This window comes from Setaria italica, chromosome V (assembly GCF_000263155.2).
Source record: "Setaria italica strain Yugu1 chromosome V, Setaria_italica_v2.0, whole genome shotgun sequence".
NCBI lineage: Eukaryota > Viridiplantae > Streptophyta > Magnoliopsida > Poales > Poaceae > Setaria > Setaria italica.
The window spans coordinates 14,190,879-14,205,872 of record NC_028454.1 but is presented as its reverse complement, the minus strand read 5'-3'; the positions used below and the strand labels follow the sequence as shown (position 1 = coordinate 14,205,872).

The window sequence follows — 14,994 nt, the reverse complement described above, 5'->3', positions numbered from 1 at the left end:
GTAGGCATTGCGATTAATAAAGTCCATCACAATTGCCAATACCTGCTCTTGTGCAAATATAAGAGAAAGTAACTATATAGCCAGTCACAGATCTAGCGTAAGAGGAGCTCATCTTCCTTCTGTCCTTTCTTTGTTTCCTCTTTTTTATCCCTAGCTAAAACATTACGAGGAGCTAAGAGAAGCTCCATTGTATTTGAAGCTGTAGGAGAGGTATAAGCCTTCATGGCACAAGGCAACGCGCCCCTGCATGGGCGCTGCCAGTACCGTATAGAAGTTGATCGGGTGATCCAAAGTTAATTTTTGAAAGTGACAAAGTAACCAAAAATAAAAGCGCTTTCCCTTTCGAAAATGACACCTAGTACACTGAAAACGGTTGCCTAACTTCTTGACAGGAATTTTAGATAAACTGAGAAATCAAAATCAAATGGGAGCCTAGAACAGAAGGCTTCTAGAACGATCGTCAATGGGGAAGCCCGGGCACGTGATCGGGGTCGCCGGCGTGGAAGCCGCTCGCTTGCACCCTAACACAACAGAAAAACAAAAGAAAGTCGCCCACCAACCTTTTTTTGACCCACGGAGGCGAGGCGGACAGCAAGGCTCATGGGCGCCTGACACGTGCCCCCGCCGAGGCGCGCTGGCAGCCTCGACACCACCCCCGGCTCCCCGCGAGCAGGAAATCGAGAAACACCCCCACCACACGCTCCACCCGGCCCCACCTCGGCCCGCGGCCGGCCCCGGCCCCGCAGGTCAGGGAGGCGAGCTCGGCCGAATGGAGTCGGGCAGCGGCGCTCCCGGCGGGTGCCGACCCGAACCTGACCGTGCTGGAAACTTCCAAACCCCTAATGACTCGAGCACCCAAACAAAACTCGCTCCCCTCCTCCTCCCTCCTTCCTCCGCCGCGGCGCCGGTGCCCTGCCTTGTTTTCCCCGTGCGCATATTCGCTCGCCCGCATCGGCGGCCGACATCGCTTGGGGAGCGCACCAGAAACGCGCACGGCAGCGAGGAAGGCCAACCACCTCATCTCCTCTACTTACATTCCTCTCGCGGAGCCCCGTCTCCTGTGTGTAGGCGCGTGGTGGTGATAGTACTCATGGCGGCGGCGGCGGCGGCGGATACCTCGGAGGCGTCCGCGGCGGGGCTCGCGCTCGCGGAGGCCAACATCAACTGGGAGAGGTACGCGCCGGAGACCCCTTGTCCGGTTACAGAGTTGAAATTTAAGAGGAATCTTTTTGTTCCTATTCTAGCGTGCGGGGCAGATGTTCAGATGTTCTCATCTTCGGCACGCGGCACGGGGGTAGGATGAGAAATGGGGAACCGGTGCGGGTTGGTTCGAGGAGCCTGATTCACGGGCGCATTGGATCTTTTACCCCCCCTAGCCTTTTTGTGTGTTTATTTTGGTTGGGGGCGAGGGGGAGGATCACGAGATAGTTGCGGTGGATTTGGACGGGGAACCGAAATTAGCTTTTCCAGTAACCTGCAAGCTTTGTTCAGATACAGTTAACAAGTAGAGATGATTTGCCGTCAGCTTCCCCTGTGCGGAATGGCTGCTAATAGTTCAGGATAGTGATTCTACTCAGCGTTACGAAAAATTTAAGGGAAAGCTAAATCTCACCCGAGTGAAATAGAGCCCCTCCTCACCCAAATTTTTCTTCACCCCCATCCCCCTTTCTTCTCCAACTCCGGCGAGATTCCGGCGAGGTTAGGGTTTCGGGGTTAGGGGTTCGGGGGTTGCCGGGGTGGGGCTGCTCACCGCCGGCCTTAGAGGGATTCCTACAATAGCTTGTATATGTTTTCAATTGTGTCCTACATGCATATTGATTAGCATGGGGATATTTGCTGGGGCTCACTGCACATTACTAAGCATGGCGCTAAGAAAACAAAAATGCATCCATAAACTCTAGTTCATCTACACCCGTTAGGTGTTAATGAATTTCTACACATATAATCCTGATCACTTTGTTTTCTGTACAGCACGCGAATACACATATCTTGCACGTGTGCTGTACATGTACAGACTTTTGTAGGAATTATTGATATGTAGAAGTTCATATACCTAATGGGTGTATCTGATTGTTGGTTTATGAATTTCATGTGCCTTAAGAAAATTATAATTTTTCACAGTGCTTGGTTCTTTCTTTTTTTTTTGTTTCATCTGTGATGTTAGGGTCAGTGATTTATATTGAAAAAAACAATAATCAGTTCTATAAAGGAACTATCCTTGTTCACATACTATTGGAACTCACATAGCTTTCTTTTTGTATGACACTGAAGGTTGGACAAGACAAGGTTTCATGTGATTGGAGCTATCCTGTTTACAGCCCAGCAAGGTGCTCTGCACCCAACGGCTGTTGTGAAGACTAGGATGCAGGTTGCCGAAGGAGGGCTTGCACACATGTCTGGATTTGCTGTTTTTAGGAGGATACTGAGAAGTGATGGCATCCCTGGTGTTTTCAGAGGCTTTGGCACCTCTGCAGTTGGAGCTCTACCTGGGCGAGTATTAGCTCTAACATCACTGGAGGTCTCCAAACAAATGACATTTAAATACTCAGAACGTTTCGATATGTCAGAGGCATCAAGAATTGCTGTAGCAAATGGTGTGGCAGGCCTAGTGTCGAGTATCTGTTCAAGTGCATATTTTGTGCCTCTAGATGTGGTGAGTATTCTTTCTTACTAGCTCCATATGCTCATAAGTCAACCTGATGTACTTGGTGGCTGGTGCCTTTGAATCAAATAACTAACATCACTGTTAACATGTTTTTTGTATGCAAACATTATTTACTTCCAAAAGAAGGAAGCACAACAATGTAAATCTGATCAAAGTTGCAATCAACACAGAAACTCAGTTGATTGAGACCTTGCCTTTGAGTGGGCAATATTTCTCTAGTGAAGCTGTGCATGTTACAATTGCTTGAACCCCTATGAATTGTTAATGTTTTCTCTCCAGGCAGCTTTAAGGTTTAATGTTTGTCCATTTAGATCAAGTTCTATTGGGCGGTACTATAGTTTGTCCAATTAGATCCGTTCTATGATACAGTATTGTAGTTCACCCATTGAGATCCGTTCTATTAGACAGTATTATAGTTTCTCTCTACAAGCATATGTAACAGTATTTTTCTGCATGGTATCCTTATTTTGCTATCTAATTTACATAATGCTCTTTCATATCTCTGAACTTTCAGATTTGCCAAAGGCTCATGGTTCAAGGATTGCCAGGGATGGCAACATATAGAGGCCCATTTGATGTGATAAATAAGGTTGTCAGAATGGAAGGGATCCGGGGGCTTTACCGAGGTTTTGGAATCACAATGTTGACCCAGTCACCAGCTTCTGCCCTTTGGTGGAGTGCATATGGTGGTGCTCAGCACGCTATCTGGAGGTGCGATTGTTTTATCTAACATTTATTGTTCCTCGAATCCGCAAATGGATTAGTGACATGGTTGATTGATATCCTTGCAATCTTAAATAGGAGCTTGGGTTATGGAAATGACTCGCAAACAAAACCATCTGAGTCAGAACTTGTTGCTGTCCAAGCGACAGCAGGAACAATTGCTGGTGCTTGCTCATCAATTATCACCACGCCAGTAGATACCATCAAGACACGGCTTCAGGTTAGTTTTTATTTGTTCTTCTGAACAAGTGGTTATGTATCTTTGCGGAGTGCGCTTTTCTTTTCTGTGACATTCATCATGTTTTCTTTTGATAGCATGTTATTTTCTGGTGTTTTGAACCTAGCATCCCAACTGTTTGTAATCTTCTTTATTAGACTAGTTTTTTGGACTAGGAGGTTGATTCATTTTCTGAGTGTCAGAAGATCACAGGGGTTTCCTAGCCGTGGTTCTTCCTGATAATTTCTCAGTCACATATCATAGAAGGTAGCAAAATTATGCTTGCAACCCCTTTTTAGCAGACATGATTGTGCAACAGAGGATGAAGGTCTGTGGACCTAGGGCCTGGTTGGCATAAGATAGATCCATTGTTGTATTTTCTGCCTCGTGAAATATGGGTAGCTTTAACATACAGTATCACAACTATATCTTTTAGCACCTAAATTTTGGACGGAGAAGGACAAAATCTCTGCTGTTCTAGGTAGCTTGTGTGATTGTGTTTTTAGCTCTTGACCTGAGTGAATTCGATCGTGTTTTTAGCTTATTGTTCCTCTGTCCAGGCAACTGCCACAGTTTTGCTACCGTGCTCCTATACATCAATATGACATTACAAGTCTGGCACTGCAACATTTTAGTTGTTGCCTGTGCTAGCGGATGATGTCTACAGTACTGAGATGTTCATATCATACCTTAGGTATGCAGATTGTCTTTGAGTTGGATTTTTGAAGTAGCACCTTTGCTATGGTAGGATGTGTACCTGAAACTTAATATTTTTTGACCGAAGTCAGCAGGGGAAGCCCCTACCTATTTTTTGTATAATTTTTTTATTCCAAACCCGTTTAATTGAACTCCGACGGGGAGTTGAACCTGGGCCTGCTTGGTGCTGCTCAGGTGCTCTAACCACTAAGCTAGAGGCCCTTTTGCCCTGAAACTTAATATTGTTGCACCTACCTAACTATTGTCCTAGAAGAAACTGTTTTCCATGATGCTTATGAGAATTGCAATACTAATTGCATCATCGGGTGCTAATAGCTGCATGTGATTTCAGGTTATGGACAATTATAGTGGCAGGCCATCTGTTATGAAAACTACCAGGCTCCTGCTAGACGAGGATGGCTGGAGGGGGTTTTATAGAGGTTTTGGACCTAGGTTTCTTAACATGTCTCTCTGGGGCACATCAATGATCGTGACATATGAGCTCATAAGTAAGGCAGTTTTTAAGGAAAAAATCATTACCAATAGATATTGAGTCTAAAGTTTTATTAACTCTCTTCATATTCCAAATCTGCAGAGAGGCTCTCGGTGAAGTCCGAATAATTCTTCTTTACTTCTTTCCCAACTGAGGTGGTTAGTTCAAGATCACCCAACTGAGGTGGTTAGTTCAAGATCATCGTTATCAATACAGGCTATATAGTGTGTTTGCTGCACGGAAACTGTCGGCGAGTATTATGATAGAGTAGGATGCAGATTTACCACTTAGTTGCATAACATGCTTCTGTATGAGACTTGCGATATGTATATATCTGTGCTAAAGGCCCTCTTTTCAGGATGTTGTAGCCAGCCTCTCTAGGGTGTAATCGAAACAGCCTACAGCCCATAGGCTTTTTCTGGCTAATGGGGCACCTTATGGCTGTACCTGTTAATGATTCAGCAAAATTTTGGCAACGAATTTAGCATCATTTTCGTTGAATGACGAGTTCTCCAGTCGTCGGTGTCATGCTGCTTACATCCTACTTGGAATCAACCAAGGCTGTTCGTTATTTCTTGTTTGTGTATTTTATCGTGTCTGCGCTTGGGTGACGGTCTCAGTTAAGCAAAAGGCTTGTGTGCGCATTATACATCCATCGCCTGTCTAGGAGCGGTGGCAGCGAGCTATGGTGCGCCCGAGGTGGCCGCTGGATAACTGATCCAGTTTTTTCTTAGTTTGCTTTCAGATTCATAATGTTTTCCAAAAGGGAGTATTGAAGGAAAGATCCAAATTTAAATCCTGTCATAAAACTAAAAATGAATTGGTACTTATGCTTTCTTTGGTTTCGTATTGCATTGGAAATGAGATTCTTAGCTTCCATAATGGGCATGTATCTTGTCTTGTTAACTAAACGTGCATTTGTATTATACTATAGTCGCTCTGTTTTTTCTATTTATAAAGTACATATTAAGATTCAAACTTTGCAATCTTTTGACTAATAATTTTTATTTTTATAATTTAAACTCTATATGGTTGGATTCGTAATCAAATATACTCTACAATGATTATAAGTTTAGAACCATAAATAATATAATATATGATAAATGAATGGTCAAAGTGTTATTTGAAAGACCGTGTCAAGCATATTATACCTTATAAACATAGATCATAGATGGAGGGAGTACTAAAATGAGGATGGTGTTTGTGACATGTATTTGCTATACATCTAGTTCACCTGTCAATCAGGATAGGCATTTTTGGTCTCTGCATTTTTCTATTAACTAAAACAGTTACGTGTCAGATTGTCATATTCTTCTGATTTTCTGACGATTACATGTCAAACATGATAGATACTCTCTAATCCCAGTCCCCTTTTTTTTTTTGAAAATAGTGGCACTGCATACAGCTTATATTCATATATTAGCCTTCATATAGTAGAAAATATCTATTGAGGCGAAACTGTAGCCTCACACCTGAATGCCTACCTATATGGCTATATGCATCTTCTTGTTGAGATAATTATCAAGGCTGAGATGTACACAGTTCATTGTATTACTGACTGCATCAAGTAGCTTTTTCCTATTATTCCCACAGCAACGCAAAAGTGAGCCCCGACCCTTCAAACATCTCCCCTAGAATCGCATCCAAACGTTCTCCTATCTCAGGTGTCATGTGGTTCATCCAGTCCCCTGCCACCCATTTCCTGAAACAGGAGTCATGTTCGCATGTGGTTCATCCAGAACTTCATCGAAAAATTCGGCAATTCCAGAACTGCCCGGTTACCACCCTTTTTATGAAATTTAATTAGATTCATTCAATTTCAAATTTTGAAATAGGCCCGTAGGCTTGTTCTGTGCTTCTGGCTAATGGGGCTCCTTATGGCTGGACCTGTATAATGGTTCAGCAAAATTTTGGCAATGAAATTAGCATCCTTTTCGTTCAATGACGAGTTCTCCAGTTGTCGGTGTCCTGCTGCTTGCACCCTACTTGGAATCTACCAAGATTGTTCGTTATTTGTGTATCTTACTTATTCTGGTGTTCTGTACTTGAATGACAGAATCAGATCAGAAGAGGGTATTTTCAGGGGTGGTTGAAATGAAATTTACATGGCTGGCGCACTACCTGCTCCTACTTTTTGCAGCTACAAATAGCTATTTGCTGGAGCGGGCAAGGTACCTGCTCCTGCAAACCATTTTCAGGGGCGGGTGACGGGATGACCCGTCGCTAGTAACCGATTAAAAAACAAGAAAAAGAAGAGAAAAAAGAAGAAAAAAAGAAATCACAGCTAGGTCGCCGCTGGTGCTGGAGCTAGCCAGCCGTGCCGCCTGCGCTGCTGGGGCCGAGCTGGCCGCCCGCACCGTCGTTGCCGCTGGTGCTGCGCCGGCCATCCCCGCCACTGGGGCCGCACCGGCCATCCCCGCCAGCCTCGCCACTGGGCCCGAGCCGGCCACCCACATAGTCCCAACCGTTGAGGTTGCGTCCCGTTGCTCGGAACGGAGCCGATTGCGCTTGCTGCTAGGGCCGGATCCAGGAGCCAGGGGCGCGCCGGTTAGCCTTGCCGCTTGGAGGCCGCTCCACCAGGGGCCGACGGTGTCCCTGCCACTGGGGGCACGCTCAGCCACCCCGGCCACACCCGCCGCTAGGGTCGGATTCGGGCGTCGGGGCGGCGCCAGCCACCCGCACCACTAGGGGGTGCTTCGCCGAGGCCGAGCCAGCACCCTCGCGCCCCCGAGCATCCCTTGCTCCTCCTTGGCCAGGCATCATCGTCCACACAGAACACGTCCTCGACTGACCCCGTGGTAGGTGCAGCAGCGGGGACGCACCGGTCTTGACACTCGTTATTAACACACTTTTACCCCTGCTTATCTTCAATAATGACACAAACTTAATACCTAAACTATTGATCACACCTAATAAACTGGTTATTTTCACATGTGCAATATATTTTGGAGGATATTCTGTTTTCACTAGACCTAAAGGAGAATTTTTGGATAAATTAAAACAAGCAACGAACCAGACGAAGACGAACGCCAACGGGACGAGGAAGGGCCTAGGCCGATCGGCCTATAGGGGCCTAGGGCGATCGGCCCAGGGTCCCCTGGTCCCCTCTCGAGCTAGTTTTTGGCAAGCAATCATCCAAGATGACTTAAGGGCTAAGTCTGCAAAGATATAACAATGATCGGTTTAGGATCAAAGAGGATCAAGCTGAGATTAAGTTATCAAAGATCAATCTCGTTCCAAAGTTATCGACGTGCCAGTCCCACATGCAAGTGAAAAGAAGACTCCAAAGCACCCGAGAAGACCTGGGAATAAAGCAGGACGCGAGTAGGCAAAAGGAAGGTCCAGGCCGATCGGCCTAGGGGATCCCTTCGTCCCCTCGCCTTCCAATTTTCACTACGCTCTCTCCAGACTATAAATACCCTGAAAATCCACCGAGCCCGATATTCAAGACAACGTACTCGACGTGAAGCAGCAGAGAAGCAGAAGGAGCTTGAGGGACACCACTTCGGAGAGCCGAGGGTCGTGCAGTTGTCGAGGGATTAGCGTAGCTAAGTCTCTGCTGCAGAAGGAGCTTGAGGGACACCACTTCGGAGAGTCGAGGGCCGTGCAGTTGTCGAGGGATTAGCGTAGCTAAGTCTCTGCCGGCATGATCACCCAGCGAGGAAGATCCACACCAGATTTCTGGAGCTAGGAGTCATCAAGATCAAGGTAGGATTCCGGTGGTGATCTTGTGATGTCTCATTCATGGTGAAGTAATAAATGTATTCTTGTTCTTAGCAATCTAAGTATCTCCTTATATAGTTTTATACTCTTTCAGATTTGGTTGCTTTTCAATCTATGATTGATGTTAGATTGCTTAGGATGTTCTTGTGGTCGTGGTGATCGGATTTGCATGCCTGATCTACCGATGAGTATAACATGTTCTTTTGATCGTGCCCTTAATCTACCTGCGCTGATAGAGAGGATCGTGATGGGATCTTTCTTGTGTAAGGTGGGGGTTTTCGGGAGCCAGACCAGAGGTGTAGATTTAAAGATGTTTTTTACTAAGATCATATCTGTGTTGCTTTGCTAACCATGCTCAGAATTACAACATATGCATAGTATAGGTTGCTCTAGATTGGTTATCTCTGCTCTATATGTTATCTGTCTGTACATGTTTAGTAGATTGGATCTGAATCACCCATTAACACCAAGTTCATACTAACAATGCTAGTTAAAATAGATTTTGTACTATAAGTTCCACGGATGGATAAACCTTGGGGGAGTACTCTGAGGGAAGAGCTACAACTGATCCATGCGCTTGCGGTTCACAAATTAGCGTGATAACGGCCGTTACACCCGCGCCAAGGGGGGCCGCTCCACTAGGGCCGGGCGCGAGTGTGCCAGTTGCCTTCCCCTCTGCCTGCCTATGGGAGAGAGAGAGAGGGGGGAGAGGGAAAGAGAAAGAGGAATGGACGGTGGAGAGTGGAGGATTGAGGATAAATCTGGTACGTGGTGAGAAGAGTTAGCCAATGGGAGGGTTCCGTTTTGGAGGTGTGGATCGCTGATGTGGACGTACGCTTGTTTCTTTTATGTACTTATAATGATTTTTTGGACCACCAAATGATCTCAAATAAAAGGTTGTAAACTACAAAGTTTTAGATCTTGTTAAGCACTACCACTTAGATATAGAGCTTGTTTATATCCGAGCTCGTTTAAAAAATTTAAAATTCAAGATTTCAAAATTAGAGAGTTTAGAATGATATTTTGAGCTACTAAACGATTTTAAATGAAAAAGTTGTCAACGATAAAATTTTAGATCTAATATAAATCTACAACTTTGATATAAAGTTTGTATTCATCCTAGATTTTATGAAAAAATTATAAATTTATCGAAGTCATTTGAAACTTCAAATGATTTAGATTTTAAAACTAGAGAACTTATAATGGTATTTTGAAGTATTAAGCAATCTTAAATGGAAAATTTTTGAACTACAAAGTTTTAGGTCTTGTCGTGCTATACAATTTTTATATAAAGTTTGTCTTCATCCAAGATCATATGAAAAAATTTTGAATTTATTTTCACGAGACCATTTCTAGGATGGGTCATATCATCACCCGTCCCTAGAAATCATTTTCGGGAGCGGGTGATACCATCACCTACCCCTACCCCTAGAAATGGTGATGGGATGACCTGCCCTTGAAAATGGTGGGGGCGGATCGGTTGCTATAGTAGCCCACTTCTTTTATAGGAACGGGTAGCAATTTCGTCGCTCCTAGAAAATAACGGAGCGACCCTGCAAATCGTTTTTTATAGTGTGAGGGAGTGAATCCATTGCAACTCAAATTTCAGTAGCTGTGCACAAGGAGTGAAGTGAGAACTGCAAGAAGCGATCCATCGGACTAGAGCCATGGCCCATGGGCGTCCACAGGTCTGTCAACGTTGCACGGTAGTTTCTCAAGTCTCCAAAGGATCATTCTTCGCCCTTCATGTATGTCAAAATTGTGGTTCTCATCTGCATCCATCTTGAGAATACAGAGCATGCCAATCGAGGAATGGTCACATTGTTTACGTATTTCGATTTGTCATGTATAGAATATCAAGTGTCAGGTAGGAAAGGAAAAAAATGTTAGAGAATAGAAAACCATGTCGTCTCAGCAACTCGTGAGCTGATCTTGGAGAGACTCCGGGCGGCCTTCCTGCAAGCAGTACACCGGCGGCAGCGTGAGCGTCTCCATCAACCCGTATGCGTTCCAGCAGTAGGGGTCCGCAAGCCGCGCCCCCGCGCCGGCGCCGGCGCCGCTGCCGGCCGGCAGCAGCTCGACGCCGGACATGGTGATGCCCGTGCATGCGACGGCGTCGCTGCACGCGAGGCGGATGGGCGCGCCGCCCCGCGGGTTGTACGTGCCCCGGATGTCCCGGTACGCGACGCCGGCGACACGCACCGCGGAGGTCTGGTTGGCGCACCCGCTGCCGAGGCAGTAGTATTGGTCGATGACGATGCAGTTCTTGACGTTCTGCACCCGCACGCCATCGAACTCGACGCCGGAGACGGCGCCGGCGCCGCCCTGCCACGTCTTGATCCGGAGGCCGTTGTCGGAGTCGAGGATCCGCGCGTTCCGGACCGTGACGTTGGACACGCAGGCGCGCGTGTTGTGTACGCCCAGGCTGCCGATGCTGCGAGGACCAAGAGCCAGCTGCCACGTCACTAGAAACGCCACCACCGACGGCCAAAGAGGAACAACGACGAGCAGTTACCTTATGCCATGGCCGTGGCCGCACGTTATGTTCTCGATGTGGACGTCGGAGCAGCCGGCGCCGATGGAGACGCAGTCGTCACCTGCGGCGATAGGTAATCGAACTCAAGTCAGAGGTCGTCACCATCAATTTGGCAAATAGGATCCTGCTTCACTGTATATACCGTTGTAGATCCTGGAGTTGATGATCTGGACGGCCGTGGTGTTCTCGACGTGGACGCCGTCGGTGTTGGGGCTGAACGCCGGCGAGCTGACGAAAAGGCCGTCGACGAGCACCCCCACGCAGTCGTCGAACTTGAGGTGGAACTGCGGGCTGTTCTCGATCCGCAGGCCGCTCACCGTCACGCCGTTGCTCAGGAAGAATCGTATCAGCTGCGAGATACACACGAACAGAGTGAGGCCAGGGAATTCGACAAAAAGAAAGAGCGAAATCCAAGTCCACGTGGTCGTTTTTGGCGAGCTTACCGCAGGGCTGTCACATGGTCCGGGCAGCGTCGATCCGTTGGGGCCCTGAACCACGAACACAGACACGAATAATGACACGTCACACATGCTTGCTTCTCGAGGTGACAGACCACGCGGGAAAAGCGCGAGCCACGTATACGTACCCGGTGAGGTTTGCACGGGAGGTCCCACCACTCCTCGCCGTTGCCCTCGATGGTGCCCTTCCCCGCCAGCGTCATGCCGTCGGCCTTGTAGAAGACTATCCACTGCCTCCGGCTGTCCGTCGCTGGCCAGCTCGCCGGCCCGTCCGGCGGCATTAGCACGCCATCGATCTGCAGCGGCGGCATTTATTGATTAAAAATGGGGAATCGTTTACTGAATGAAGAAGGAAGGGTGAAACTAGGCCGGGTTGGCTTCATGCTATTTTCCCATTAAAAATGGTAACTGAGTTTACCTGGAAGATGAGCCCGGACTTGCATGGCCCGGCGAAGATGGTGGAGGTGATGGTGAACACGCCGTCCGGTGGTACCAGCAGTGTGGCCGTCGTGGAGGCGTTGGAGGAGCACGCCGCCTTCCATGCCGCGCGGAACGCGCGCGTGTCGTCGCTCGAGCCGTTGCCCGACGCGCCGAACGCCCTCACGTCGAACACGTTGGCGCAGGCTGACGAGCTGTTCTTGGCAGGAGGCGGCGGCGGCGGAATTGGCTTTGACATGGCTGGAGGGAACGCCGGTGGCTTCGCTGGCACCGTAGAGGCTGCTGGCGGATTTGCCGGGGAAGGGCGCGGCGACTGGGCCGGCGACAGCGACGGCGTCGGTGGCTTGGCCGGGGCGAGTCGCGGTGTCTGTGCAGGAGCTCTCTTTGATGGCTTGGCCGGAGGATGTGCCGGTGGACTCGCCGGGGAGAACGGTGGTGGCCGGGCTGGAGATGGCATTGGTGGCCTGGCCGGGGCTAGTCTCGGTGGCTGGGCCAGTGGTGCCTTAGCCGGAGTGCAGGGTGTCGGCTTGGCATGCGACGGTGGCAATGACGGTGGCTTGGAGGGAAAGAACGTAGGCGCCGGGGCCTTTCTGGGAGAGGGCGACGGTGGCCTTGCTGGTGATAACGACGACGGTGGTTTAGCATGAGAACGAGATGGTGCTTTGGCTGGCGAAGGCGACGGTGGCTTGGCCAAGGAGAAATTAGGTGGCTTGGCCGGCGGCAACGACGGCGGCTTGGCATGAGAATGAGTCGGCGCCTTAGCCCGCTCTGCTGACGGGGGTTTTGCTGAGGAGAATGCCGGCGGTGGCTTGGCTGGAGCAGGCGCCGGTGCTACTGAAGGAGGAGGACGCGATGGCGAGTAGCACCGCTTGTGGCGTCGAGGGCGAGGCACCGGCGCGTCGTCGCCAGCATCCGGAGGCAGACTCGGAGGCTCGGCCGGAGAATCGCCGTCGACGCCGGGAGGAAGCGCGGCCGGGGGCACGGAGATGTGGCTGCTGTTCTCCGACGCGCGGTGGCGCCTGTGGTGCCTCCGGTGCTTACGGTGGTAGTGCAGCGCTCGGCTCGCGTCCGCGGCGACAGGAAGGCACAACACTGAGAGGAGCACCAATATGGAAATGAGCACCGTCGTCACCAATGGCGGCACCGGACGACGCCACTGCGGTCGCGTGCTTGTCACCAGCGGTCTCGTCGACGGCGACGGCATTGCAAATAATGGCAGCGTATATCAGGTAGTAGGGCTCTAACCTCTGAGCTTTTTGGCTAAGCTATGGTACGGTGCTTGGTTGAGGGAAAAGATCGATCGAAGACGCTATATATACTTGAGCTGCAGTAGGGTGTACAGTACACGGACCAGTGTACTTGGATATGGTCTTTAGCACGTATGTGAGGTGAGAACTTCAGGTTGCAATGATGGAACCAATCATGTGAAATAGCAGCAGCTCCGATCGATCCGGCCTCCAGCTGATTCCAAGGCCTTTTGCAGGGTTCCGGCTCCTCTAAAATGAGAATGAGAAGAGCTGGAGTAGCTACTTTTTTTCTCTCTAGCTTCTCCATATAAAGCGGCTCCGATTTCTTAGTACTCCGTGAGTGGAGCTATATTTTTTTACCAAACTGTTTGGTAGGGCTTCAGGTGAAGCCGCAGGAGAAGTCGGAGCTGGAGATGGCGGGAATCTCTCTCCTCGACGTGACGTGGAAAGCAAGATGGCGTTAGGTGTGGTAGCGGTAGAAGTTAGAGAAAGGTTTAGGGTCTGCTGAAAAGATGGCCTCATCGTTCCCGGTCGCATTCTTTGCTGTGGCTTTAGCATCGCAAGTGGATTGCTACACGCCCATTTGTGCACCAAACGAAGGACATGCTAGATGCTATAGTAGCTTTGCCTGCTACGAGCTACAGCTCGAATCTTACCATATATGAATATATATCTAGTGCCAACCTGCTGTTTAAAGCCTCGGTGAACGGTTAATTTCGTCTGTATATATGATATGAATACCTTATGATTGTTAGCTTGGATTATGTCACTTCACATGAGTCTCAAAATCTCAAGCATCACTGTATTCTTTTGACTCACCGCGACTGTCGCATCGAAACGAATGGCTTGGTAGCGATTAGTTTACTGCTGCCAAGAAATTCAGTGCACGGGTATACGCTCAAAGGAAGCTTCTAGTTCTTCACGAGATGGCCATACGGTGGGGACAAATATGCGCTCTGAATTCCCTCAAGAATTTAGATACTAGATTCGTTAGATGAAGAAGAATATAAGAAATTGGTTGCAAATTCCAATGAGTTCGTCTCTTCTACTTCATTTTGCTTCAAATTTATTTGTAATCATGTCGACATCTAATAATTCTTCCTCTACGTTTTTGTGGTTCTTCTATTTTTTGGTTTGCAAATACTGAATCGAAACACCTGCAGGTAGGTTTATTCTTGCTAGTAGTACTGTAGTTCTTTTTTGTTGATAACAATAATAAACATGCAGAGCAGGAAACCCCAAGGAAAAGGATAGGGCCGGTGCAGCCTATGTGCATGCATGTGAGGATCTAGCGATACATGCCCCCGTGCCGGCCATGGCCATCCATCCGCCTCCTTTAGCAGATGCAGACACGGGACAGTACGCTTGCCTGAAAGCAAGAGAATAAGTCACTGACACATTAGACAGCAGACGAACCAGAAATGTCCATTAACTTTGCTTATTTAAGAGTACTGTGTGTGATCGCTCATCATTCTGAGCTGAGATGATGTGCGAGCGAGGCCACCCGTGAATCCCAATCGCTTTTTTGATTGATCAGCGGCCTGTACTGCAGATTAAAGGGGTTGAAAATTATTGTACAAGCCATAAGCTAGCAAGCAGCTAAGGGTTTCCAAGTGTTCATCTACATTACTTCTTTTAAAGATTAACACCTGCATGCTTTTTGATCTTTCGTATCTCCTGTACGTCCCTGTTAACCGGCCAATGTAGCAGTAATTTAGACCCGGACATTGTAGCTCACACAACCACAAAAGTATTGTAGTTCAGTATGAAAAATTGAAAATGGGAAAAAAATGAGAGA

The 14,994-nt window shown here is 48.2% G+C and overlaps 2 protein-coding genes across 2 annotated transcripts; one reads left to right on the top strand and one right to left on the bottom strand.

The window, feature by feature from the left end:
• Positions 1-838: 838 nt before the first annotated feature.
• Positions 839-5,295, top strand: LOC101761776 (solute carrier family 25 member 44). Its single transcript, XM_004968617.4, has 6 exons — positions 839-1,173; positions 2,272-2,653; positions 3,180-3,376; positions 3,467-3,608; positions 4,654-4,810; positions 4,897-5,295. The coding sequence occupies exons 1-6, from the start codon at positions 1,091-1,093 to the stop codon at positions 4,920-4,922; spliced, it is 987 nt and encodes a 328-aa protein (XP_004968674.1). The 5' UTR covers positions 839-1,090; the 3' UTR covers positions 4,923-5,295.
• Positions 5,296-10,338: 5,043 nt separating this feature from the next.
• LOC101757333 (polygalacturonase At1g48100) lies at positions 10,339-13,208 on the bottom strand. The gene is made up of 6 exons (XM_022827223.1): positions 11,930-13,208; positions 11,640-11,807; positions 11,497-11,541; positions 11,196-11,403; positions 11,033-11,114; positions 10,339-10,951 (listed from the first exon to the last, which is right to left on the bottom strand). Exons 1-6 carry the CDS (start codon positions 13,151-13,153, stop codon positions 10,429-10,431), a joined length of 2,250 nt encoding a protein of 749 aa, XP_022682958.1. The 5' UTR covers positions 13,154-13,208; the 3' UTR covers positions 10,339-10,428.
• Between the last annotated feature and the right edge of the window lie 1,786 nt (positions 13,209-14,994).